The sequence below is a fragment of the Canis lupus genome, chromosome 16 (genome assembly GCF_003254725.2).
Source record: "Canis lupus dingo isolate Sandy chromosome 16, ASM325472v2, whole genome shotgun sequence".
Taxonomy (NCBI): domain Eukaryota; kingdom Metazoa; phylum Chordata; class Mammalia; order Carnivora; family Canidae; genus Canis; species Canis lupus.
In genome coordinates this window covers 15,879,237-15,906,029 of record NC_064258.1, presented here as the reverse complement: position 1 = coordinate 15,906,029, position 26,793 = coordinate 15,879,237, and the positions used below count along the sequence as shown (strand labels likewise).

General features: G+C 45.6%; 2 protein-coding genes across 6 annotated transcripts; one reads left to right on the top strand and one right to left on the bottom strand.

Moving 5' to 3' along the window:
• Positions 1-763: 763 nt before the first annotated feature.
• On the bottom strand, positions 764-5,084 carry TMEM176A (transmembrane protein 176A). Of its 4 annotated transcripts, none has more exons than XM_035699646.2 (7): positions 4,925-5,084; positions 3,998-4,199; positions 3,461-3,571; positions 2,382-2,438; positions 2,020-2,298; positions 1,405-1,512; positions 764-1,065 (listed from the first exon to the last, which is right to left on the bottom strand). In XM_035699646.2, exons 2-7 carry the CDS (start codon positions 4,181-4,183, stop codon positions 1,024-1,026), a joined length of 783 nt encoding a protein of 260 aa, XP_035555539.1. In that variant the 5' UTR covers positions 4,184-4,199; positions 4,925-5,084; the 3' UTR covers positions 764-1,023. The 4 variants fall into 4 exon arrangements, with proteins under 4 accessions (XP_035555539.1, XP_035555537.1, XP_035555540.1 ...); XM_035699644.2 differs by lacking the exon at positions 4,925-5,084 and adding an exon at positions 4,776-4,901; XM_035699647.2 differs by lacking the exon at positions 4,925-5,084 and adding an exon at positions 4,621-4,756.
• Positions 5,085-5,439: 355 nt separating this feature from the next.
• TMEM176B (transmembrane protein 176B) lies at positions 5,440-13,815 on the top strand. Of its 2 annotated transcripts, none has more exons than XM_025452956.3 (7): positions 5,440-5,597; positions 8,582-8,790; positions 10,496-10,606; positions 10,941-10,997; positions 11,204-11,440; positions 12,383-12,502; positions 12,866-13,815. In XM_025452956.3, exons 2-7 carry the CDS (start codon positions 8,587-8,589, stop codon positions 12,956-12,958), a joined length of 822 nt encoding a protein of 273 aa, XP_025308741.2. In that variant the 5' UTR covers positions 5,440-5,597; positions 8,582-8,586; the 3' UTR covers positions 12,959-13,815. The 2 variants fall into 2 exon arrangements, with proteins under 2 accessions (XP_025308741.2, XP_025308733.2); XM_025452948.3 differs by having other exon boundaries at positions 8,579-8,790.
• Positions 13,816-26,793: the final 12,978 nt, after the last annotated feature.

Here is a 26,793-nt window from a genome sequence, read left to right as displayed (position 1 = left end):
ATCGCGCCCTGGGCCAAAGGCAGGCACTAAACAGCTGCACCACCCAGGGATCCCAAGATTTTTTTTCTTTGTCTTTAGTTTTTAGCAGTTAGATCCTCATATGTCCATGCTTGTACTTCTTTGAGTTTGTTCTGTGTAGGGTTCTTTGCACTTCCTGGATCTTGAGGATTATGGCTTTCACCAAACTTGGGGGTTTTTCAAACATTATTTCTTCACACAAACACAAGTCATTCTTGTAGACAGCTTTCATTGGCCTCTCCAGATAGTCTTTCTGCCTTCCTCTAGCCTACTCTGTGCCCTCAAGGAGACTCTTATATTGGTCACATCTAAGCTCTCATGTTCTAAGATGTCAGATTTGGTCAATAAGGAATGCTAGCAAGAGATCAGAGTGGGGTAGTTTGGGTGTTCATTCCCTAGGATCCCTCTCTGAAAGGTCATCTCAGGGTGCCGGCATTTCTCTGGGGAGGCGACAGCTCAAATCAAGCACCATTTCCATCAGCTTTCGTAGTCACTGGCTGAAACACAGTGCTCCTTTTCCTGATCTTTTGGGCTGAAGGGTAATGACACCCTCTTTGATCCCACCCCCCAACCCTTGGTTACAAACCCCAGTGTGGCACTGTCACCTCTGGTTTCCTACATTTTGCCAGTGACTCCAGACCTAGAGAGGAGGTTGGGAGAGGGAGGAGCATCAGAGGTTTGCTTGGGCTCATTTCCTCTGCCTCGTTTAGCCAAGAGGAATTCCCTGGAATAACTAAGCAAGAAGTTGGGAGAAACAAGACAGTTTATTGTCTTCATTGCTCATGAGGGGCCATGAGGCAAGGCGGAATGGTAAAGGTGAGCCAGAAATGGGCAAGAGTGGTGTGATGATTGGTGGAGGGGACTCTGGCCATGGCTGTGGCTGTTGGCAGTGGAGGAAGGTAACTGGAGCTAGCGTAGAGTCTCTTTTCCCCAGCCTGATCCTTCTCCCAGGAGCCAGAGGCAGTCCAGAAAGAGTCCAGGCATGAGCACTTAGGAGAAGCAAGGCTAGATTCCATTTGCTTCCAGCAGTTTCTTCTGGTCTATTTTCTAAGGGAGGCAGAGGGGCAACATAACATGGAGAGAGGAGACATACATTTTTTCCTCTAGAGCAGCTTTGTTCTGGAGCCACCCAGAGCCAGCATTAGCCTCATGGTACTCGATGCCAAGAGCCCCAGCATCCCACCGTGGATATAGACTTTCATGGCTTCTTGGGGGCCACCCGGTCAGGGATAGGTGCTCTTTGGGCCAAGCCCCCGTTAGGGTAGAAAGACAGGCGCAGGACTCACTGTAAGGATCCTTTCCTGCCCCAAGCCATGCCCCACCCATCTCTGCTCCTCTGGACACCCCTGTCCCCTGAACACACAGACACACATGTTAGGGACTCACCTTATGTCGGGACCTACTCCAGCAGAACAGACACAGGGGAACCAGAGATGCCAGGAGCAGCAGAACCCAGATACCCAACAGCATGACCTGAAAGCTTATGAACAGGGCCTGGGAACAGAGAACCAAAGCCATGGGCACCAGAGTGATGGTTGCCATCTGTGTTCTGTGCTCACTCTCATTTCCAACACAGAGTCTCTCTCCCCCTTCCTCACGTCTGTAGCTTCTAGAGAGGCTGAGGAAGGAGCCCTACCTGGTTTTGGGGGGGATGTTAACGAGTCTAGTGAGCAGAGAGTAGCCAGAAACCCCTCTCATCTGGCCTCCCTCCCCGTCCTCACCCGAACAGTGAGGGGCTCAGGTTACGATGTGTAGTGCCCCAGCAGCCCCAAGGCTGGAGGGGATCGAGCCTCTGCAGCGCTTTGCACACTTGCAACGCTGGTTCATTTGTGATTATTTCAGTGTTTGGGTTTCCCACTAGTCTGTAACACCCTCAACTACAGGGACTGTTTCTAGTCTGTTCAGTGACACATCTGTGGTGACAGTCAAGCTGGGTGGGGAACAGGTGACACAGCCCTCCTTGCCCAGCGCCCGCTGCGCCCCTTCCTCTGGCCCCCCTACCTCCAGCATGCTCAGATAGGAGAGACACAGGTGCAGCCTTGTGGCTTCTTCTGGGCTTGGAGTGCTAGGGCTCAGGGGGGCCCAGGACCAGGCCTTCGAGGAGACATCACAGATGAAGTCTCTCAAATAAAAGCGGTGCCTATAGAAATTACTGGCTCCGATGACGATGGCAGCGGTGGCTGTGGAGAAAGCTGCCAGGGCGAGCAGGATCCTCAGCAAGGCCTGGTGAGGCAAGGAGGCAGAGGGAGACCTTGGAGACTCAGTCTCTTCAGGACCCGGCTGGGGAGAGATGGGCAGGCTCTGGTTGGGGTGGCCTCCAGCTTCTGGGCCCGGTGTCCACCTGTGTCCTTCCCCAGACTCACCCAGCAGATGCCACCCCGTTTCTGGTGAATGAAGGCGACAGCTCCAGCCAGCGAAGCCTGGGGAGAGATGGAAGCAGGAGCAGAGTTAGCACAGGAGACACAAGCCCTCCAGCTGCTGCCTCTCTTCCCCTCTGTAGCTCCAATGGACAGAACCAGTCATCGGCTGGTCCTTCCTTGGAACATTCCAGGTGGATCTGAGGTTTGAGCTAAGCTTTGTTGTCTGTAGTCAGGCCTGGGTCAAACTTCCCAGGGGACAGGACCCTCTGTTCTAGTGACATCAAAGAGCCCTTCTTCCCTTCTCCAAAATCTTCCTTTTAAAGCAATGGTGCTTTGTGGAAATTCCAGATGGGGGAGTGGAAGTCCTAGGCTGTTGGAGAAGCTCTCAGCGCAGGATGGGTCTGTGGGTGGCCTCTCGTTGGGGCAGCTGTCCCAGCGGTGGCAGTCCCACCACCTGGGCTGACAGAACAGGAAGTGTGGTATATCCCGGTGGACAGATGGATTCCAATCCTGTTTGGCGATGCTGTAGCTAATCTGAGTGTTTTGCCATTGGGTGGATGAGGATGATTTTTTGGCCCTTCTCTCAATAAATATTCTGTGAATGTGGGCAGGCCAAAGGGCCCTCAGTACTACCACGAGCTGCCCCCAAGCCCCTATTGCAGACTGCACACCCCCACCAGTGGATATTCACCACTGTCATTTGGTGGCACCCACTGGATTCCCACTGCGTGCAGGACCAGCAGAAGATAATGGAAAATGACCATGTTCTGTCTCCCCATCTCAGTGCAAGTGTCTGGAAATGAGCTGGGTCCTAGGTCTTTGGTTGATATTTGCTGCTGAATGTGGTGAGGAGGCCGCCAGGCTGGTGGGAAACCACCGCAGGGGCCAGGCAGCTTTGACAGAGCACCACTTCCTTTGGCTATTTTCTCATCTTTAGAAACAGGGAATCAGCCTCCACCACCTTGGGGCTTTTTGACAACTGACATTTTACAGTACCACGGTGATGGTGATGGTCTGTCACCCCTGCCAGGAGGTGAATCTGCCCCTTCTTGGCCTGTCAACCATCCTCCTACCCCACTCACCACAGCCCCTGTCCAGATGGCAGCTCCTGAGCTACACAGGGTGGAGCAGTAGAAGATGTAGAGGAACCCTCCTAGAACTCCACTTGACACCCCCAGCACGATCTGTATCACCTGGAGGAGGAAGAAAAATCTAAGAAACTGAATTCTCAGATTCCTGGGCCCAGGAGCAACCCTCTGCCACCAAGACTCAGGCAGCTTTCAGGTCCTGCCCCTCCAGGTATAAATACGTGGAACCCCATGAAAGAGAATGTGAGGAGGGAGAAAGGAGGAGAGGGAGCCAGCCCAAGCGGGATCTGGTGGAGGGGACAGGGTGGCTCAAGGCTCCGGCAACGACGGCTTTAAATGACCATGGCTCCCCTGCACCCTTCTAGCCCAAAGCTTTTATTGCAAAGGCCAGTAAGGGAGTCAACAGTCAGAAATGGAGCAAAACTGCCGGGCATCCAGTTCAGAGAGTCTGGCCAAGGGTGTGCACAGCACAAAGAGGGTCTTCTTTTCCTGATATGGGGAGGCTGGGAGATCCTCTGGGCTGCTACTCACCCAGGAGGCCAAGAGCAGCCGACTCCTGCTCCAGGTCTGGAAGGTGGCCCCAGGGAAGTGGGACCGCAGCAGGGAGCACCCACTGGTCAGGAGCTTGGCCAGAGCGGACTCCTGGTGGATGTGCACGTTAATGTGCATGGGCTGGGGTGCCCCAGGGGCCACCTCACCACTGTCCACTGTCTCCATACCTGCGGACCTCTGTCTGCGAGAGAGGAAGGGAGTGTCAGGGAGGAAAAACTAGAAGAATGTTTTCAAGGATTTCCTTGGCCTTTGGGGCTGGTGGAGGTCCATGGTCACAAAGCAGCATCCCCGGTCCTTTCTCCAGGTGTCGTGTCAGGACAGCCTGACTCTGCTGGTGCTGTGGCAGCCGTCGAACCTGCTGGAACCCCCTTCTTCACCCCAGATCTGCTTCTCCCTCCATCTTCCCACAGCGTCAAGATCTGGACCCAGCAGTGCCCCGAGGGCCTCGCCTCTCCACCCTCTTCTGCCAGCCTGCCTGTGCCACCAAAAGTCCTACTCTGAGCCCGCGGGTGACAGGTCAGAACCCCAGTCCTGGCTCCTGTTGCTGCAGATGCTCTGCAGACAGGTCTGACGACCCCTAAGTACCTTCAGCCCCTAAGTACCTCCCTCTCCACCAGCAGTCACACAGTTCCAGCTGGACTATTCAAGCCGAGCACCCCCCCCCAACAATGAAGAAAGAAGTTGAGGTGAAAGCGAAGGTCAAGGCCAGATTGACTTGGTGTCAAACAGGGACATGGCTGGCCTCTGCTCCTGCCACCTTCTTGGAGTCCATTGGCAACTGGTGGTTGGTCCTCTTCCTCCCTCCATCCCCAGTAAGCTCTGGGCTGGGCTTTAGAGGCCTGTGACGGGTTGGGTGGGGAGTCCAGTGGGGCAGGGTCCTGGGAAAGGGCTGTCCCCCGGCCTCACCTGCTCTTCTAAGGGCCACCGGGGGCTGAGTGTGCCAGCAGGGATTGCTGGCTGGGCTGGGCTGGGCTGGAGCTGGAGCCAGGAACCAGGAGGATGGAGGAGGAAGCTGATAGAGCACCAGAAGGGCAGGGTGGAGGAGGGGCCGAACTTGATCATTAGCCTCTCTGGAAGACAGCCTGGCGGAGGGGCCCCTGCCTGGGGGGTTTCCAGCTGTCAGTCCCTCCCTGGGCTCTGGCCTGCAGGGTGTGGGTGTGAGGGGGCGGCCCCAGAGCCCTGGATGCTGAGGAGCCCTGGGGAACCCCGAGAAGCTGTCCTCTCCCCTTCGGCCACCGGGGCAGGTGCTTTTTGAACACAAGTGTTCAGGTGCTGTGAGTGTGTGCCCCATGTGTGTTGTGAGTCAGCAGTGTGTGTGTGTGTGTACATGCGCGTGAGCACACACACTCACATGTATGCACTCTGCCCGTCTCAGCAGCCCGGTTATCTACTTGAGATGGAATTCCCCTAGAGGGGCCCCTTTGTCCCAGCTGTCTTCTGGGAAGTTGCAAAGCTGAAGGTCAGACCCTCCTCCCTCCACCCCTTCCTTCCACTCTTCTCTTTCTCAACTGCTGGCTGGTCCTCAGCTATAGGTGGATCCTCCCAGCCCTGCTCTGCTGAGGCTCCCAGAGGACAGCAGGTGAGCAGGGCTCCCACCGGCCTGTGGCCCCTTACCCGGAGGGAAATATGACCTTGCTCTCTTGAGGAGTCCCCAAGGCCAGTCCAAAGTCCCCATTCTATCTCACAGGATACTGCTCTCTCCCCATTCCCAGTTCCCATAGAACTTGCTGGGGGTGGATAAGGATGCTCTAGACAGGGTGTGACCTGGGGAAAGAAAAGGACATGGGTCTGGCTGCAGCAGCTTCACCAGGCCTCACCCCTCCTTTGTTTCTGGTAAGGTGGCTAAAGCTCAGGCGTTTTGGTGGTGAGAGGTCCTTCAGAGCAATGCCGGAACTGGAGGGGCCAGGATGTAGCACAGGTCCCCATCCTCTCTCCCCAGCTCCAGGAGCGCTGGGAGGAGTGAGGCAGAGAGAGTAGCCAGGGCAGCGGGGCAGAGCCTCACACCAGGGCAAGGGTAGAGTGGGAGGAGAGTCCTCATGGGACTGGGATGGACCAGGAGAAGAGCCCGGAGCTTGGCTGAGCTGGCATTGGAGCGTGATGGGGGAAGTGGTGGTACTCAGGGGGCTCAGAGGGAGCTGGATCCCAAGGCACATTCAGGGCTGTCCCAGCCACCTCTGCTGGCTCCTGGGACCCGAGGGAAGATCTTGCTGGAATCCAGGCTGGACTTCCTTGTGTGTGTCTCTGAACCTACTTGCGTGTTGGCAGAATTGTTAAACTCCTGTCCCCAAGGAGACCAGGTAGGCACAAGAATGACACTGCTTTGGATGGCACATAGAATTCAAGGGAGGACTTTAGGATTGCCACCATTGCTAATGTTAGAATAATTATTAATACTGTTGAGATTCCCATCAGTGCCGCTGAAGTAGGATGCCCATTGGAACTACTATGGAGGATTGCTTTTGGAGCAGGGCAAGTTGATCTCAAAGTGCATATGGAGAAGTAACCTAGCAAAAGTCCATGAAAGAAAAAAATAACATGAAGGGGTCACAAAATAGCTCAATTATTATTTTTTTAGCTCAATTAAATATTAAACTTCACACTTATCATTGTAGCAATGGTGCCTGATGTGTTGGACACACCAATGGGCAGAATATAAAGACTAGAATAGATCTGAATTCCTATAAGAATTTCGTTTTTGCTCAGGAGAACATTTTAATTCAGTAGGAGAAAGATAATATATTCCTCAAACAGAACATACCCTTCAGAAGTAAACCATCTGGGGAAAGAAACCCCACAACAACTTGGATCTGAACCTTCCAACTTGCAAGATAAATCCCAGATGGATCAACATTTAAATGTGAAAACTGAAAGCCTACCACCACTTAGAAGAAAACAGGGAAGAATTATTTTATAATCTTGATAATCTTGATGTGGGACAGTCTTTTTTTTTTTTTAAGTATTATATAAAACCCAGAAGTCAGAATAAAGATGGAAACTGTGGTTAATAAAAAAATAAATCACAAATTGTAAAGAAATATTTGGAAATCACGTCACGTGATTAGTTTTTCGAATACCCAAGATCTTATACAAAGTAAAACAGTAAAACAAGAAGGACATTAGATATGAACAGAGAGCTCACAAAAGAAGGGGGAAAATGTATCAAACATATGAAAAGATGACCAATATTATTCATAATAAGAGAACTATGGATTGAAACTATACTGAAATAGTCACAGAAAGCAGAGTAGTGGCTGCCTTGGGCCAGGGGCCGAGGGTTTTACTGGGGAGAGAACATTAGGGAACTTTGTGTGATGTAGTATGTTCTCTACCTTGATTGTAGTTGGAGTTGTACAAATGCACGAATTTGTCAAATCTCACTGAGATATCCACCGAAAGGGGGGCATTTTGCTGCATAAAACTGGTTAAAATCTATAATGGGATATAATTTTCCTGATACATATTTGAAAACAATTAAAAAATTTGCTGAAACCTCCTGCTGGTCACGGAGAGGGGTAGTGGACATTCTTCGAACTTGCTCCTACTTATGGCATGGGGTAGCCTTGCCCAAGGCCTATCTATTGAAAGGATACATGCCTATTCCCATTGACCTGCCATTTCCCACTGTTTGCAAGAGGAAATCCATGTCTATCAATAGGAGCCCACTGAGGGGTGCCTGGGTGGCTCAGTCATGTAAGTGTCTGCCTTTGGCTCAGGTCATGATCTCGGGGTCCCAGGATGGAGCCCTGGGTCAGGCTCCCTGCTCAGTGGGGAGCCTGCTTCTCCCTCTCTCTCTGCCCCTCCCCCTGCTTGTGCTCTCTTGCTTTCTCTCTCCTCTGTCTCTGCCAAATAAAATCTTAAAAAAAAAATAGGAGCCTGCTGAAAACAATTGTGAAGCATTCAGACAATGGAACACTGAGAAGCCAGACAAATGAGTAAGAAAGCATTTTATGGATTGATGTACAATTATCTTCAAAACACAGTTGGGTGAACAAATCATTGTACACAGTGTATGCAGAATCCTGCCATTTGTGGGAAGAGGGGGATTTTTTATATGCTTTTTAAAATGCTTTTTATATGCAAAAAATATTTTTATATGCTTTTCTATGCAAAAAGTGTCATCGTAGGATATATTTAAAAATGGCAATATTTGTTCCCAACTAGAAGGCAACTAGATGGCTGGGAGAGAAAGATGGGAAGTTTTAAAGGTATATCCTTTTGTATCTTTTGAATTTTCTTAACCATATGAAAGTACTACGTATAAATATATATACTAAGTCCCTGAACTAATTCAGATTCCTTTTCTTGCCCAACCCAAGACCCAGACATACTGTGTCAGTGTCAGACCATTCTGGGGATAAGCCCAAGAATATAAGTGGTGAAAAACTCTAGAGGTGATTTGGGTTTGCTTCCCAGATTAAGACCACTGTGACACTGCCACCTGTCCTGGGAAGATCCTTTGGATCTTGATAAGGGACTGTTTTCTCTCCCTTTACTAATGCAACATATTCTTTTTTCCCTTAGCTGATTCCCAGACCTCACTTTTGTATATCTTCTTCCCAGCAGGCAGGATGACCCGAAACACGGTGACCGTGAATGGAGTCGATGTGGCCTCTACACTGTCCCAGCCCACCCACATCAACATCCACATCCACCAGGAATCGGCTTTGGCACAACTGTTAAAAGCTGGGGCTTCCCTGAAGGAGTTCTTTTCTCACCCTCAGGACGCTGGCCCTTCCAAGACCAAGATGAGCTATGGGCAGCTGGCACTGGGGGTAAGCGGACCAGGTGCTGCTGAGGATGGTAGCTCTCCTTGAACAGGATGGGGAAAAAGTGGGTTGACTCTTCATGAGAACTTCCTGTTTGTATGCCATCTTTTTTTGGGAAACAAAGTTTTGGCAGGTTCCCCATACATTTAGGTGGAAAAGAATGATGGGCTTCTTTGATATAGTGGGTGTGGTCCCAGCCGGAGGTGGGGGACAGGTGGCTGTTAGCTGAGTTTAATGGAGCCCGTATGGACTGAGGGCTTACAGATGTGAGGCATCCTGGTAGGCACTTTGGGGAAAACTAGAGAGAGAGTCCCTAGGCCATACCCTAAAGGTGCTCAGCATCTATCAGAAGGGACCAGACCATTACACGCATGTCTAGAATGAAAGGTAGAGTGGGTGACATCATCGGGGATCAACCTTCAGGAGTTGGCATCTGAGCCAAACCTTGCATGGAGGAAGACTACGTATAGACAGATAGAGGTGAAGGATGGAAAAAAGGATGTCCCGGTCAAAGGAACAGCAAAAGCAAGGGTGAAGAAGTCAGAAAGCACTGGGCAAGTTTTGTCAGAGTAAAGGGAGTAGGACTCATGGCAGATCAGACTGGAAATGCAGCCTGGGGCCCAACTGTGGAGAGCCTTGACTGACAGGATGAGAAGTTGTCCTGAATCAGCTTTAGTAATGGGGAGGCTGCGAGTGGCTTCCGGGCAGGAACCCGGGCTCTAGGCTGCCTCCCAACCAGGAAGTGTCCAGGGAAGAAGGGCGAAGGGTCTGTGTCTACCTGGGCGGGCCCAGCAAAAATGACAAGGAAAGAGAGGCATCTCCGTCATCTGTGGATGGCATCTCCAAGACTTGGGAGTGAGTGGACTTGGGGTACAAGGGAAGAGAGGAATCCAAGAACATGCTGAAGTTGGCGTGTTGGTGACCAGGAGCCTGAGGCCCTGGAAGGCAGGAGAGGCAGACTCTGGGGGGTGAGGTGTGGAGCCCGGGTGTGACAAATCTGAAATGCTGGAGGGCTGTGCAGGTGGTGATGGCCAAGAGGCAGTGATGGTGGGGTTCTCCAGAGGCCAGACGCTGAGTCAGTTAAATGTGCAAAAGGTTTATTGGAGTGTAACACCTATGAAATGAAAAAGGAAGGAGCAAGATTGGGTAAAGGGAGCTGCCAGATCGTAATGCAGGCCCAACGAGGTCTCTGCAGTCCAGTGGGGAGCTTGGGAGCAAGTACTGCCTCTTTGTTGGTGAGCCACATTCAGTGGAAGTGGCCCTTGTACCCACCACCTTGCTTCACCAATGGCTGGGTGGCCATCTCCAAAGAGTGTGCCTGTAGCTTGAGAGGTGAGGGACCCTGAAGCTGCTGACCACTGAGGGCTGTCAGCTAACACACGCCTTTCTTGAAGGGGATCCTTTTGGCCTATTCTGGACAGGATGATGGGATTCCTAAGGGGGAATGAGGCGGAAAAAAGTGGGATCATCAGGTGGGAGAACAGTGTGGTATTGAGGAAAAAGTAATGACGAAAAGCCTGACATGTCAGAGGGATGGGGGAGAGCCAGGACATGCTGCTTCCTGGATTTGAAGGGGGCAGAACCTTCCAGAATCTGCAGAGAGGTCAAGACAGGAAAAGGAGAGGAAAGTCAGCTAGGTAGGAGCTGAGTGGCCTCTCCTGGCACTCATGGGCTTGCAGGAAGGGAGTTGGCTTTTTACCCTGTCTTGCAGATGACCCAGATATTGTTGGGGGCTGTGAGCTGTGCTCTTGGAGTGTTGCTCTACTTGGGGCCCTGGATGGAGCTGCGTGCCTCGGGCTGTGCCTTCTGGGCAGGGTCTGTGGTAAGTAAGGAAGGGGCTCTAAGCTCCGTGGCAGGCAAGTGGTTATGGGCAAGGAGAAAGTTCCTTTGGATCTGGGTCAGGGATTTGGGGAAGAAGCCAAAGACCCGGATCTGAATGCCCTTTGCCATGCCTTAAGGGGCAAGCCAATCTTGTTGCTCTTGGCCAGGTTGGGCAGGTGGGGCAGCTGTGATGGAGTCCTGTCCATATGACTGGTTTCTTTACCAGTCCCTTGGATCCTGCTTTGAATCAGCTGTCTTGGGAAGGGGGTGTGGTGGGGAGGTCACTTCAGGAGAGTAAACTGGAGGCTGAGTTTTCTGGCGTCTTCTCTCTGCAGGCTGTTGTAGCAGGAGCTGGGGTCATTGTCCATGAGAAGCATGGGGGCAAACTCTCAGTAAGTCTTGTGTGTCCTCTGTCCCCTCCTATGTCTGTTTTTCTGCTCGATTTTTCTGTCTTCTTTGCTTTGGTTCCTTGTATCCTGGGAGGGGTGGGGAGGGTTTCCTGGGCTGGGAAATGAGGAAGAGGAGACAGGTTTGGGGCCGGGACCTCATAACTCTGCTCTCAATAAGGAGGGTTTGCGTCCCGCATTTCTCCTTCTAGGGCTGCACATCAGGTCTGCTCACGCTGGCTGGTATTGCCATGGCCGTGGCTGCTTTTGTCCTCTGTGTGAATAGCTTAACCTGGCAAACTGATGGCTTCGTTTACATCGACTCTGCGTGTGTTTACCCAGAATCTAACGTCACGAACACGACCACTGGGTACACAGAGACGTGGCGAAGGAGTGGCTGGTCACAGTGGAATGAGAATAGGTGTAGAATCTACATGCAAATGCTGATGGTGAGAACAAAGTCCAGTCTTCCAGAAACCTGTCACATCTGTCTGTTCTCAAGGACCTGGGGCACTGGAGGGCAGAGATGTAGACTCTTTGAGTGTGACCGTCCTCCTGGGTCTGTGGTTCAGGAGGTTTTTAGCTTAAGCTGGAGACATTTCTCACATTTCTCAGATGTTCATGGCATAGGAATTCCCTGGGTCAAAGGGTTGGAGGAGCGAAGAGCAGACATTCAAGAGAGAATATCATGGAGTGTCCTTCTATCTTTTCTGGTGTACCATTGTCCTAGTTACCTATTGTTGCATAACACAACACCCAACATATTGTGGCTAAAGACTAATTTATCATCACTTCTCATGTTCGGTGGGCTGGGTGGGCTCAGATAGGCAGTCTTCAGCTGGGTTTTCTCATGCAGTTGCAGTCACATGTCAGTCAGGGGTGAAGTCATCTGAGAGCTCGAATGGGTTGGATCTCCAAGATGGCGCTCACATGGCTGGGAGCTCAGCTAAGGCTATCAACCAGAGAGCCTACGATGGCTCGTCGATGTGGCTTGGGCTTCTCATGGCATGACATCTAGGTTCCAACGGGAAGTATTCCACTGTGAATATTTCAGGAGGTAGGAAATGGAAGCTGCCAGGCCAGTGAAAGGCTACCCCTGTAACTGGCACAGTGTCGCCTCCACTATATTTTGTTGTCCAAAACAGTTACAGGCTGTTCCAGATTCTAGGGATGAAGAAATCGACCCACCTCTTCACGGGGTGTTTTAAGATCACGCTGCAGACACGCAAATGGGGTGGAAGCTAGGGCTACCCCATCGTTGGAAAATGCACTCTGCTTCGGTGGGAAGTAGTTGGACAGTTCGATACGTGGCTGGGGTGATAAGGTGGTGATAAGAGAAGAATCAGAGAAGTAGGCTCCTGACTGTGTCTTTTTCCTTCCTTTATCTCCAGAATTTGTTACTGGGAATCCGTGCTCTGCTACTGGCTATCTGTGTCCTGCAGGTCATCGTATCCTTGACTTCCCTGAGCATGGCTCTTAGAAGTTCGCGTGGCCAGAGCTCCCGGCCTCTGGTGAGCTGTTGGGGAGGCACAGGGGAAAGGCTGGGTCTGTTTGGTGAAGCTCTGGGAACAGGGAGGAATGCTGGGACCAGGAGCTTTGCTCAGCTTCTTTCTGGTACTCAGCTCGGTTCCTTCTTGGCTGGAGAGTGTGTGCCGGCATCGTGTTCAGGTTAGCTTCTGCCCTCTGCCTTTTCAGGTCCTTCTCTACTCTTTCCTGTCCCATGTCTCTGGGTAGCAACCCCTCCTCAGTACCTTTTCCTTCCTTACCTTTTTTCCTGTACCTGATTTCAAGTCCCAGGAAGCTAACTAGGCCCCATCTTTTCTCCAGAAATTATTGATTTTCCCTGTTTTTTTTTTTTTTTTTTTTTTTTTCAGGATGAGGAAGGGTCAGAGAAAAAGCTACTGGGGGAGAATTCAGTGCCTCCTTCCCCATCCAAGGAGAAGACAACAGCTGCCATCATCCTGTGAGCTCCTGAAGACCCTGCCTGGTCCTCCGCATGCCCCCAGCCAGAGTAGCCCAGGGCCTCTGGAGGATACAGCATCCACTCCCTAGGGCCCCTCCCTGCCCCTGCTCCTCACACTTGCCTGTCCTTTGGCCAGTGTCCCGGCCTCCTCTTTTTCTGCTATTCCCACTCCAGTGGCCTCAATTCAAGGAACAGGTGCTGTAGCCTTTTCTCCAGTGCTGATTAAATAGAAACAACAGGAAAAATAATTTTGCCCAGAGAAGATGTGGTCTCTCTTTGCTTCTGCACATCATGTGCTATGAAGATGCCTTTCTCTGGATGGGTTCAAATGAGGGCCAGTTTGTGACATGCAAACAAGGTCCCAATAAGACTAAATTTAATTATGTTCCACTCTACATCCCAAATGGCCAACTTCCTTTTTATGATTTCCTTCTGTTCAATGTAAAGTGAAACTAACTCTCATATACTTAGAATCTTTTTACCTGCTGAGATTCGTCTTTAAGCATCTACAATTTTGATGATAACTTTCTGGGGGATTTATAGAACTATGTGAGGCATGGAACAAAGCTTCCCCCCCTTCCTTCCTTTCTTGCTTGCTTTCTTTCTTTCCTTTCTACAGTAATTAGAGTTAGTTCTTTCTCTACATACACACACACACACACACACGCCTATTATTCTTCAATTTCTTTTTAAATGATAGGAATTTGGGATCCCTGGGTGGCGCAGCGGTTTAGCGCCTGCCTTTGGCCCAGGGCGCGATCCTGGAGACCCGGGATCGAATCCCACGTCAGGCTCCCGGTGCATGGAGCCTGCTTCTCCCTCTGCCTGTGTCTCTGCCTCTCTCTCTCTCTCTCTCTCTCTCACTGTGTGCCTATCATAAGTAAATAAAAAAATAAATAAATAAATGATAGGAATTTTAAAAACTTTTTTCATTTTCTTTATACATCTATAAATATATAGAATAAACTATATATATAGAATAAAATATAAATAAAAAATAAAATAAAATAATAAAATATAGATGTAAGCATTTCTGAAGGGTAAGAAAGCAAGTTATGGTCTATAGAATGAAAAACAAGTGATTATTATTCTGGCTTTTTTTTTCTAATTCAAACAGAGTCAGTAGCCTTGTATCTCCATGTGGTTTTATGAAAATCTTTGTGAGGTAGGATTTATCCCTCCTTAGCAGACCATAGGGGAAGAACAGTTCTTCAAATCCAGGTAGACTGGCTCAGAGCCCCCACCTTCACCTAACATCACTGGGCTGTGCTGAGCGGGTGCAGAGTTGCTAAAATGAGTGGGTCCTGGCCCTGTGTGTGGGGATTCACAATGGAGGGCCTGTGTCTGTCTCCCTAGGGCCCCTCACCACCTAGTCCTTAGATAGAGATTTGTAAATAAGCCTGTATAAGAAAAGGTCACAGAGATGACACAAAAATATGTTCAGAGTATTGGACAGGGTTTGGCAAGTTTCACCCTGAGGGTCAAATCCAGTCTGTCCCCATTTTTGTAAATACATTTTTATTGAAACACAACCAAACCCAATTTTTTACACATTGTCGATGCTTCAAGGGCAGAGTTGAATAATCTCAACAGAGACTGAATGGCACACAAGGCTGAAAATATTTACTACCAGGCCTTTTACAGAAAAAAGTTTGCCATCCCCTGGTTTAGGGCACCACAGTGGGGGGCATGGTAAGTTCTATTGGGTGATTGACAGGAGCCTATATCCTTGCTGCCTCAAGTGTGAATCTGCCCCAGATGTGCTGGCCTGTGGCATGGGCAACTCGGGCCACTCAGGGGCTTGGCAGAGATACAAACTCTGCCCACCCCTGACACAAAACTTGAATCAAAACTTGTGTTTTCACAAGATGCACAGGTGGTGCTTCCTCTGCTGAGCACATGTTGGGAAGCATGGGGATGGATGATCATACCAGGGGGCTTGCTGGGAGTATTCAGATATGGAACAAGTCCCCTGGATTTTAATCATTTTGTTTTCATTCTTCAGACGAGCTTGTTAGATGCTATTAATTTCTATGTGTCAGTGCTTCAAAACCGGTCCATTTATAGCCAGATCAGATAGAAATGTTTTTCATTTTTCATACTAATAAATCAGTGTCAACTTGGTGGGTTTGGAGGGTTTATGGGGGGGTTGGATGTTGTTGCATGAAATGATCTTTATGATCTCTTAATGTCGGAGTCTGGCAACCTCTCCTCCCCTACCAAGTTGCTTAGTCTCTGAGGGTAGGAACGGGAGGCTCCCTTTCTCTGACCCTGCCTCCTCCCCAATTTCCTCTACTCTTGGTCCTCCTGCCCTCCCTCTAGCCCTGCACGGTTCTGAATCTTTTCCTTTTCTGTAGGAAATCAGATGTCGGACCCTTCTCCCCTTGCTTTTGTTTACTCAGAGAAACCAGTAGTTACTGGTTTATCCGCAGGCTCCACCTTGGAGGAGAAACTGTATATATACATATGGAGACAACCCCATGACCCTGACATGGGGTCAGGCAAGTAAGCCCAGACGGATGTGTATTTCCTGAGGGATTAAAAACTGGAGTGTAAACAGGAAATTGGTTTTATTTTCTAATCACTGTTCTACATACTTATTTTGCTGTGGCGCCCAATGCAGAGCTTGAACTCAAGATCAAGACCTGAGCTGAGATCAAGAGCCTAGAGGCTTAGCCCCCTGAGCCCCCGAGGTACCAATCTAATCCCTGCTTTGAACTCTGTTTTCTTAACTCCCCATTTCCCCTTTGGATATGGGGTCCTTTAACATCAGGAGCAGATTCCAGATTCCATGACCTGGAAATGGCCTCACATTTGTTGTTCAAGACCCAGTCCTGTTCATTTTTCAAACTGCACTGCTCAGAGCTTGGCTCTCCGCTCCAGTGTACACCGGGCTGCTGGACTGGGAGAGGCTGGGACAGGGAAGGGGGGGAAGAAAGGCAGGGCGGCCTCCTTGATGCAGTAGAGGGGACCTGGGTTGGGTCTTCCTTGGCTCAGTGAATGTAGTGACGTGAGTAGTGTCTGTCCTTGCTCAATCTGGGAAGCACCAGGCAATTCCCCTGCCCTCTGTGAGAGATGCGAAATGGGAACGTTCCTTTACTCTTTCTTGCCCCTGCAAAGAGCCCAGAATCTTCAGATATGTTTCAGGGAATGGGGTAAAATCCCCAGTGTCTCAAACCAGAGAAGACCCTGGAGCCTCCAATCCAAAGTACTGTTCACACATACAAAAAAAATGAGCAATGAAGGCTTAGGAAAAACTGTCAACTTTTATTTTAAAAATTCCTTCTGAAGTAGGAAGGAGACATCACAGCTGTTGGTTTTCACTGTTAGGTGCTGCTATGAACTTCTGCAGCATTTACTGGCTGAGTTCATTTCTCGCCCTTTGCTCCTTGAGGCCGCTCCCCCACCCCCCATCATGAGGATTTCTAATTTTTTTTAGTGTATTCCCTTGAATCTTAAACAAACACCAAAACCACTTGTACACTTAGCCAACACTTAACCAAACAATTCCAAAGCTAATCCATATCCTACCCTCTATCTGAAAAATAAAATACCTTTAGAATGCTCCTTGCTGGATGATATTGTCTGGAATTTCAAGTTCTGTTTTTTTTTTTTTTTAAGATCTCTTATTAGTTATTCATAGAGACACAGAGAGAGAGGCAGAGACACAGGTAGAGGGAGAAGCAGGCACCATGCAGAGAGCCTGACCTGAGACTCAATCCAGGGTCTCCAGGATCACTCCCTAGACTGCAGGCAGCGCTAAACCACTGCGCCACCTGGGCTACCCTGGAGTTTCAAGTTCTATCTCGACTTAGTTTAAGCTCATAAATTAGATTATCTTATTTTTGCGTGTGAACTCGATGCTTGTTTAGATTTGCTCATGTTTTTATTAAGAACAAAAACTGTGCTTTTTCTTCTTGATATTCAGGGCTCCTTTCTGATACTGTTTTCTTCTTTAAGATATATCCTTTCTGAGTGTCTTTAAAAGTTGGAGGTCTCTTGGGAGGTAAACCTTCCCACTTTGTATTGATCAGAATAGTCTTTATTATATCCAGTTCAAGATAAATAGTCTCACTGGATATACAATCCTACCTTGAGCTAAATGTAACCAAATTCTGGTGGCTTTTAAGATCTTTTCCCTTTCTTTGGTGTTCTGAAGATTTACTTCAGAATGTGTGGGTGTGTGTGGATCTCTTTTCCCTTGAAAAATTCTTCCTGAGGAATTATTTTAAGGCATTCTGAGACCCAGAACTCACACTTTTGTTTTTAAAGATTTACTTACTAAATAAATAGAAAGAAAGAGAGACCACACTGGCAGGGAAAGGCAGAGGGAGAGGGAGAGAGAGTCTGAGCCTGAAGCAGACTCCATGCAGAGTGTGGAGCCTGAGGTGGGGCTTGATCTCATGACCCTGAGGTCAGGACCCCCACCCAAAATCAAGAGTCAGGGCTCAACTGACTGTCCCACCCAGCCACCCCCCCACATTTTTATTTTTAAGACCTGAGAAACTCCGAGTTACGTCTGTAATCAGTCCCTTTCCTGCCACCACCACCACCCCACCCCACCCCCGCCCATAATTCCTTCTGAATTCTTGTCAGACATGCATTCAACCCTCTCACTCCAGCCTCCTGATCTCCTTGTTCCTTTTCTGTTTCTCATTTTCCATCTCTCTGTTTCTACCTGTTGGGTTCCAGATAACTTCTTCATAATTACTTGCTGAGTTTACTCATTACTGCCTAAGTTATTATAATCTGTTTTTAACCGTTCTGTGAAATTTTAGATTCTTGTTTAACACCTCCCGAAATTCTATTTTCTTCTATTCTCTTTTGATCCACTGTTGTTCGTCAGTCAGTCACGTCACTGAGGATCTATTTTATTTCTGGAAGCTTATCGCATTATCTGTTTTATTTTCTGTAGGAAACAACACCAAAGTTTGAAGTCTTTGCCGTTTTCTGCTATCTGCGTTCACTAATGATATTTATTTATTTTTACTTAACATTTTTTTTTACAATTTTATTATTTTATTCTTTTAAAGATTTCATTTATTCATTCACTGAGTGACACAGAAACATAGGCAGAGGGAGAAGCAGGCTCCCTGTGAGGAGCCTGATGTGGGACTCGATCCCAGAATCCCAGGATCATGACCTGAGTTGAAGGCAGACACTCACCACTGAGCCCCCAGGCATTATTTATTTATTTATTTATTTATTGCCATTTTTACCATGTTTAAATGTACAGTTTGGTCACATTAAGTACATTCACATTGTTGTGCAACCATCACTTCTGCCTATCTCTAGAACATTTTATCTTCCCCAGCTGAAACTCTGTCCCCATTAAATGCTAACTTCCCCTTTCCCCTTCTTTCGCCCCTGGTAACCACCATTTTCCTTTTTGTCTGTGTGAATGTTATGGTCTAGTTATCTTATAAAAGTGGAACCATACAATATTTATTCTTTTGTGACTGGCTTATCTCAAGGTTCATCTATGTTGTGGCGTGTGTCAGAGTTCCTTCCTGTTTAAGCTTGGGTGATATTCCATCCTATGCATATAGTGCATTTAGTTCAGCCAGTCTCCCGTGGGTGGACCCTATGGTTTGTAAATGTAAATTTGGAAGTCAGCAGTGAATTGTAATGGTAAACAAACCCTCCTGTTTGTATATGCAAGAGAGATATCTGAGAGAATTGGGAGGACAGTTTCTAAATATTTTTTGGACGAATCAATAAATGGCATGACTTATTTTTTCCAGCTGTTCACAGACTGTGTTTGGGCCAGTTACACTATATGCATTGTGATTCAATGTGGGATCAGAAGAATATTCCCACTAGGAGATACGTTGGAACCATCTGGAAGCTCTCTCAAGTTATCTATGTTTTCTTGGTTGAAAAATATTAAAGTGAGGGAATTACTTTTTGAGAACCAATGGGCTAATGTTACTATGGAATCTCATAATGAAGTGGCCTTGGTATTCATTCCCCCTTTTCTAGGAACAGCCCTGGATTTCCATTTGGGAAATCTCTTTTTCTCACTGTCTGGCTATGTGTTCATGGTGGGGCTTTATCCTCAGTTCCAGGGATAAAGTATGTGACCCAAACTTAGATCAAGCAGCAGTACGTTTCCCCCAGACCTTGGTGATTGTTTTAGGAGTGGGCACACCTAAGTTGGTCACATCAGGATAAGTCTTCAGGGTACCTGAAAAGGCTCTTGCTCTTTACGCTGAACTTGAACCTGGAAGACTGTAGAGTCAGAGCTGTAGCAGCCCTACTGCCATCGCGAGAGGTCCTCTTGGACCTGCCAAAGAGCACCCCAGGAACTCGAGAATAAAGACAAGCTGTGGAATCAGAGCTGAAGTGGGAAAAACCCACTCTAGGGGATATCGCTTGAGTCTGAAGCCAGAGTGACTCTTGACCATTTTTAGTATGTGACCAAGTAAGTCATCCTTTGCTTAAGCCATTTGCAGTTGAAACAGTTCTAATTAATAGATGGAGAGACCGAGATATTGAACTGGCATTTGAGTTGGTGCCCAGGAATCTCTAGATCCCAGATCCTGGCATGTTATCAAAGCATCCTGAGCCAGGAGTGAACCCAGGTACTTGCTCGATTGTTGTGACTTGGTGGGATAGAATATTATCTAACCCTGGGGAGAAAAATCACATATGCACCAACATGACTCACATTATACTGACACCACTTCCCTAATTACTGCTCCCTTATAAGCAAATTTGGGTTACAAAACATCTGTGTAGGGGCACCTGGGTGGCTCAATCTTCAAGCTCTCGACCCCTGATTTCAGCTCAGGTCAGGATCTCAGGGTGGTGACATCAAGTCCCACATGGGGTTCTACAATCAGCAGTGAGTATTCTCTTCCTCTCTTTCTACCCTCCCCCCCACTCTCTCTCCTTCTCTCTCTCAAAAATAAATAAAATAAATCTTTTTAAAACAACATATGCGTAGCATAACTGATTGTATATATTCTTTGCAATGTAGGCAAATATACACACAAATACATATGTAAATGTATGGATATTTATTTATATATGCACAGGGTGGTTTTGGAAGGAAACACCAAAAACTAGCAACATTGACTGCCTAGGGGTGGGGGTGGTATGTATGTGGAATTGAGCATGTAGGAGATGAGGGAGGAGGGAGATTTTTTTATTGTATATTCACTCCTATGTTCTGCATATTCCCTAACCAAAAAAGGAGTTTGAATTAAACCATTAAAAAATTATTAAAAATTGAAGGAAGACTTCCCGTAGATCCTTTTTGTCCTCTCTGAGCCATCTGACTTTATTGCTAACCCTCCTGCTTGTGTCATTTTACTTCTTAGAAGGGAGACAACAGCACGACATCCTGTGATCCATGGGATGACACTGCGCACACAGAGAGGAGCCCAGAGAGCAGTCAGGCCAAGGCAGAGGAGCACAGAAAGTTGTAAATCGTGAAGAGCCCTTCCCTAGGATGACTGGGCAGTCTCTCTTGGGAGAGCTGAGATTTCAAGTGGTCCTCCTCCTTGGCTCCTTTAGGGATTGGAAGTCCCTGACCCCACTGCCCACGTGGGGAGGAGCACCTGGAGAGTCTGTGCTTGGGCACAGCTGTCTGAGTGGGTTGCTCCTCCTTCATTTGCAAGGATGAGCAGAAGGCCAAGGAGGTACATGGGGGGGAAGTAGAGGCTCAATGAGCTGAGAGAAAAACAGGCCCTAAGAGAAGCAGAAGGGAAATTAAGAACATCCAAATAGCATATTTAGCATCCTTTTTAATGGCTGCACAGTATTCCCCCCACCCCGCAACCCCCACCCTGGTCTCCCTGCTGAGTCAATGCAGAGCATTGACTTCACTTTTTGTATTTTTGTGCCTGGAAATGGTACTGAGCTGCTGGACTGCACTGACAGGAGCTTTTATTGCTATGAGAAGAAGTCTTTGGAGAGGATTGCTCATTGAAGGGTATAAATATTTTAAAAGGCAATAAATGTCATCAGAGAGCTTTCCAAAAAGGCTGCAATAATGTACATTTCACTGGCAGTACATGAACGACACATCCTTAGTATGTCTCCCTAACCTCATCACTAGTTTTCTTGTCTGTGGTGGATATTATAACTCTTTCCAATTTTTGCAAGTTATTTTAATTTTTACCTCCTTTGCTGTTTGTGAAGTTGAATATCTTTTCATATGTATATTGGCTGCTTATTACACACCTTTGAACAGTCTACACATATGCTGCACACTTCTGGATTGTTGTGAGCTCTTTTTAGAACAGATTTTAAATTTTCATCTTTTTTTCAAATCTGTTGGTTTTTTTTTTTCCTCTTTTAACTTCATGGCATCTTTGTCATTATAAAGCATTTAAAACCATCTTTTCTTTGATAACTTCTGTCTTCATGTTTTGGCTAAGAAAGTATACTCAACTCTTAGATTGTATAGTTTCCTATATTTTATTTTAATATTTTTGTTCTATTTTTTATAGAAAAGAATTTGCTTCTTCTTAGATTCGTATATCGTGTGAGGTAGGAGCTCAGCTTTATTGTCTTCTAGTTAGAAAATTATTCAGGTCGGCAACATTGACTAAATAAACTGTTCTTTTCCTGACCTTTGTCATATGTTAAATTCCATTTTACCTGGGATTCGTTATGTACTATGTATTATTCTATTGATTTGTCTGTTCTTAAGTCAGTATAAGACTGATTTGATTATGCTCGGGCATTTTTCATCCCATGAGAACCTTAAGAAACTGTTAACTGGGGCACCTGCGTGGCTTAGTTGGTTAAGTGGTCAACTCTTGATTTTGGCTCACATCATGATCTCAGGGTCCTGGGACCCAGCCCCTTGTGGAGCTCCCTGCTCAGTGAGGAGACTGCTTCAGGATTCTTTCTCCTTCTTCCTCTCCCTCTGTGTGAGTGGGGGCACATGTTCTCTCTCAAATAAGTAAGTCTTTTAAAAAGGAGAAAGTGTTATCTAATTCTGCACATGGGAAGTTGGGGTTTCAATTGGGATTAAATGTCTATCAATTTTGGAAGAATGTATACTTTTATAGTATAGTATTTTCATGCAAGAATACAGCATATTTTTCTATTCAGATCTTGTTTCATGCTTTTCAATGTGGTTAAATTTTTTATAATTAAGTATATCATATAAATGAGTGTATGGCCAATGTAAAGAAGATCAAACAAGTAAATATCCAGTTTAAGAAGTAGAGATTGGGGAATCCCTGAGGGGCTCAGTGGCTCGGCGCCTGCCTTTGGCCCAGGGCATGATCCTGGAGTCCCGGATCAAGTCCCACGTTGGGCTCCCTGCATGGAGCCTGCTTCTCCCTCTGCCTGTGTCTCTGCCTCTCTCTCTCCTCTGTGTCTTTCATGAATGAATAGGTGAAATCTTAAAAAAAATAATAATATTAAAAAAAAAGAAGTAGAGTATTGACTTTGAGCCTCTCCACTCTATCCCCATCACTTCCTTCTTGACCACATTGCTCTTCCTCCCTCTCATCGTGGTGTAATCACTCGCCTGTTCTTTATGACCATCATTCCTTGCTTTTCTTTATAGTTTTACTGTAAAAGTTATGTCTGTTGCCCTAAATAATATATATTTTTGTTTTGTCCATTATTAACGTTGACAAAAATTGAATCAGATTCCATGTTCTCCTGGGAATTGCTTCTTTTGTTCATAGTGTATATGAGATCTGTCCATGTTGATGCTGGTACCTGTACTTTGTCCATTTTTACTGCTGTGTATTTTTCCATTGTTTGAGTATTCTGCAATTTGTTTACCCAATCTCCTGTTGATGGATATTTGCCTTGGTTATAGGTTTTAACCTTGATGAGCTTTCATATAAAAATATCATCAAGTGTTTATGTAAGAGGTTATCTAGGGCAATGATCTTCCAACCTTTTTGCTTTTGTATTCACTAAAAGAACTTTAAAAAATCTAAGTGCTCTCTCGAGCATTTTAAATTGAACTTATAAAATTTTTTCATCATGAATACTTGCAAAGAATGCAATTTTTAGCACATTGTAGATATTAAAAAATAATATAAAAACAGAAATTGAGGGATCCCTGGGTGGCGCAAAGGTTTAGCGCCTGCCTTTGGCCCAGGGCGCGATCCTGGAGACCCGGGATCAAATCCCACATCGGGCTCCCGGTGCATGGAGCCTGCTTCTCCCTCTGCCTGTGTCTCTGCCTCTCTCTCTCTGTGACTATCATAAATAAATAAATAAAAATTTAAAAAAAAAAACAGAAATTGAGGGATCCCTGGGTGGTGCAGCGGTTTGACGCTTGCCTTTGGCCCAGGGCGCGATCCTCGAGACCCGGGATCGAATCCCACGGCGGGCTCCCAGTGCATGGAGCCTGCTTCTCCCTCTGCCTGTGTCTCTGCCTCTCTCTCTCTCTCTCTCTCTGTGACTATCATAAATAAATAAAAAAATTAAAAAAAACAGAAATTGATACCAACCAGAGGTTATTTAAAAAATGCATGAACAAGCTCTTTCCTAATAGTCTGTTCCTTTTTCTCCTTCACTGTCCATTTACTTCCCCTGCAGAATTGTATTTTATTATAATGGATTTCTATTCCAGGAAATTCTTATCGCCCTAGCTGCATACATCTCTGCTATAAAAATATCTGTGAAAAGAAAAACAATGTGACCATAAAGCTTTAAGTTTGAATAATCTTTTCTGCATTTGGTTATTACCAAATGTTATTAGTACGCAATTGATCAAAGCAACACAGAATATCACATTTAGAGAAAAAACAGTATTTTTTTATTTTGGAAATACATCTCTTAATGAGATGAATGAGACTTTTTCCTGTTTATTTCATATATACATGTGTCACTATTATTCTTTGCTAGAATGAGATAATGTTCAGATTAATTCTATTCCTATATTTTGTTTTAATTGGTGCAGACACTGAGAAGCCCCATTCACATAAATAAATAAATAGGAATGGAAACAATTTTGTCATGACAATGCCACTCAGTTCTTAGTTCTCCTTCCAAGATAAATGTCTCATAACCACAATAGTGATCTATCATTAATTTTTAATTGTCTGTTAATGGATACATCTGCCTTCGTTTTTGTTGAAGTCAAAATAGTCTAAACTGCTTAACTTGCAAAAGATTTATTAGCCAGTCATTGGAGACATTAGATTTTGCAATCTCTGGGAAGTATATCAAAAAGGCTTTACCAAGACCTATCAAATGACTGTATTATATCTCTTACTCTTTCCCTGAGAGGCTGGAAGCTATCCTTTTTAACACAATATATCTAAAGTGCTTTAGAAAATGGAAATATTGTGAACTTTGACAAACTTTTGTCAATATATTTTGAGTGGAAAATTCTATACAGAAAGGAAGCTGAAAAAATAGTACTAAACGATGTATTCATCATTAGGTGTCAAGTGTCATCATATGTGGCAATTTTGTTTCATCTAAGCCCATCCCTTTCTCTCCTGATTATTCAAAAGCTAATCCTAGATATTATCATTCCATCTGTGAACATTTCAGCACATAATTCTAAAGCAATAGGACTCTTTTTATTAATATCACATCTAGGAGATGAATACTTAATATGAAATACCTAGTGTTCAATACTCCTCAATTGTCATGCACTTTTTTAAAAACATTTTATTTGAATATAGATCTACGTAAGGTCCACACATTGTAACTTGCAACTAGTGTATACTTCCTTTTGGAGGCATATGATATCCAGCTGTGTCTTTTTTAGTGATATCTAGTAATCATTGATGATCCTTGCCTAGGTCCATTCATTTATTAGGGGTTGCAAAATGATAATACTTTTATCATTCCTGTGTCTATTAGCGGGAATATTTCTATAAAAAGAAGGCTTTGGGTGGGTGGGTGGGTGTGTGCAAGCCGTCGCGCACAGGCCCGGGGGTGGGGGTTAAAAAAAAAAAAAAAAAAAAGAAGGCTTTGGCCAGTGGGAACTTTTTCAGGTTGCTGCTTCGGTCCTTTTGATATGCTCCCATATAATCCTATATCTCTCAAGGAAATTAAATCCATACTTTAAAACACTCCAAAAACAAAAACAAACACAAAAACAAAAAAACAAAAAGGAAACTCCAGGGATACCTGGGTGACTCAGTCGGTGAAGCGTCTGACTATTGATTATGGCTCAGGTCATGATTTCAGGGTCGTGAGATTGAGCCCCGTGAGGGGCTCTGTGCTTAGCATGCAGTCTGCTTGAGATTCTCTCTCCCTCCTTCTGCCCCTCCCCTTCCCTTGCATGCACTCTCTCTCTCTCTAAAAAAGATATTTAAGGAAGAAATAATGTCAACTATACAAACCTCTTCTGAAAATAGTGTACTTCCTTACTTTTTGGCACTATGAGATACTCCAGGCTCATCTTGTATATATATTCTTCCTTTGTTCATTTGTAATTTCTTTCTTTGAGAGTGAGAAACCTGGTTCTCATTAGCTACAATATATTTACTGATTGGTTGGACCATAATAAACTATAGTTTCAAAATTGCTAAGTTTCCCATCTTAGGGTGAAATCATTCAGTGTTGCACCACTGTATATTATTAATATAATAATATATAATATAATATAATATAATATAATATAATAATTTGGCAGATGCCCTTTTCCAGATTGTAGAAATTCTTTTCTATTCTTAGCCTCAGAGAGTTTTACTATCGTTCTTGAATTTTGTCATTTTCTGCATCTAATGAAACGATTACATGGTCTTTCTTCATTAGCTTATACACACGGTGAATTGCATTAATTGATTTTTGAATGCGGCTTCAGCCTGGCATTTCTGCAATGAAACACATTTTCATCCTTTTTACATATTGCTGGATTCCATCTCATGACGTTTTGTTGAGGATTTTTGCATCTATGTTTATGAGAGATAAATGAGAATTTTCTTGTAATGTCTTTCTCTGATTGTGGTATTAAGATAATGCTGGCCTCCCAAATGAGTTGGAGAGTGTTCCTCTCTTTTCTACTTCCAGAAGGGGTTGTGTAGAGTTGATATTTTTTTCCTTAAATATCTGATAGAAGTAGATGGTAAAATAATCTGAGCCTGGAGTTTCTTTTCTTTTTTTTTTTCTTGAATGTTTTAAAGTATGGATTTAATTTCCTTAAGAGATATAGGACTATTTAGGTTATGATCTGTGTCTTTCAAAGAAGTGAGAGACTGTTCAAAGTCTATTTCACTTAATATGTCAAATCTATGGACAGAGGGGGTCGTTCATAAGCATTTCTTTCTGTGAGATCAGTACTGGTCTCCCCAGTTTTCCTGGGGATATTGGTAGTTTATATATTGTTCCTTCTTTTACTTGGTAAATATTTTTTAGAGCTTTGTTAATTTAATAGTCTTTTCAAAGAATGATCTTTTGGGTTTGTTTATTTTTCTCTATTGTTCCTTCTTTTTTTAATTTTATGACTTGTGCTCTCATCCTTATCACTTTTTGGACTTTTGGGTGGCTTTGGGTTTGCTTTGTTGTTATTTCTCTAGTTTCTTGAGGTGCATGCGAAATTACTTTTCTGAAAACTTTCTTCTTTTCTGACAGAAGCATTTAATGCTTGCTGTGATCTGAATGTTTGTGTCCTCATATTCACTTGTTTACCATTAGTGTGGACATTTATCATGATTGATGAACCAGTATTGATACATTATTAATAATGAAAGTCCATAGTTTACATGAGGGTTATTCCCTCTTCCCTCTTGTACATTTTATAAGTTTGGACAAAGATATAATGACATGTATCCACCGTTATATCACACAGAGTAGTTTCACTACCTTGAAAATCCACTTGGTTCCACCTGTTACCCCATTCCCCCCAAACCCTGGCAACCCACTGATCGATAGTTTTGCTTTTTCCAAAATGTC

Bases quoted from the DNA above. Each gene is read 5' to 3' on its own strand.
- TMEM176B (XM_025452956.3), top strand. From the start codon at position 8,587: ATGACCCGAAACACGGTGACCGTGAATGGAGTCGATGTGGCCTCTACA. The intron at 8,791-10,495 runs GTAAGCGGACCA...CCTGTCTTGCAG, and splicing joins ATGGGCAGCTGGCACTGGGG to ATGACCCAGATATTGTTGGG. The intron at 12,503-12,865 runs GTGAGCTGTTGG...TTTTTTTTTCAG, and splicing joins GCCAGAGCTCCCGGCCTCTG to GATGAGGAAGGGTCAGAGAA.
- TMEM176A (XM_035699644.2), bottom strand. From the start codon at position 4,825: ATGGAGGGAGGAAGAGGACCAACCACCAGTTGCCAATGGACTCCAAGA. The intron at 4,200-4,775 runs GTGGCAGGAGCA...CCTCTCTCGCAG, and splicing joins TGCCAATGGACTCCAAGAAG to ACAGAGGTCCGCAGGTATGG. The intron at 2,299-2,381 runs GTGAGTCTGGGG...ATCTCTCCCCAG, and splicing joins AACGGGGTGGCATCTGCTGG to CCGGGTCCTGAAGAGACTGA.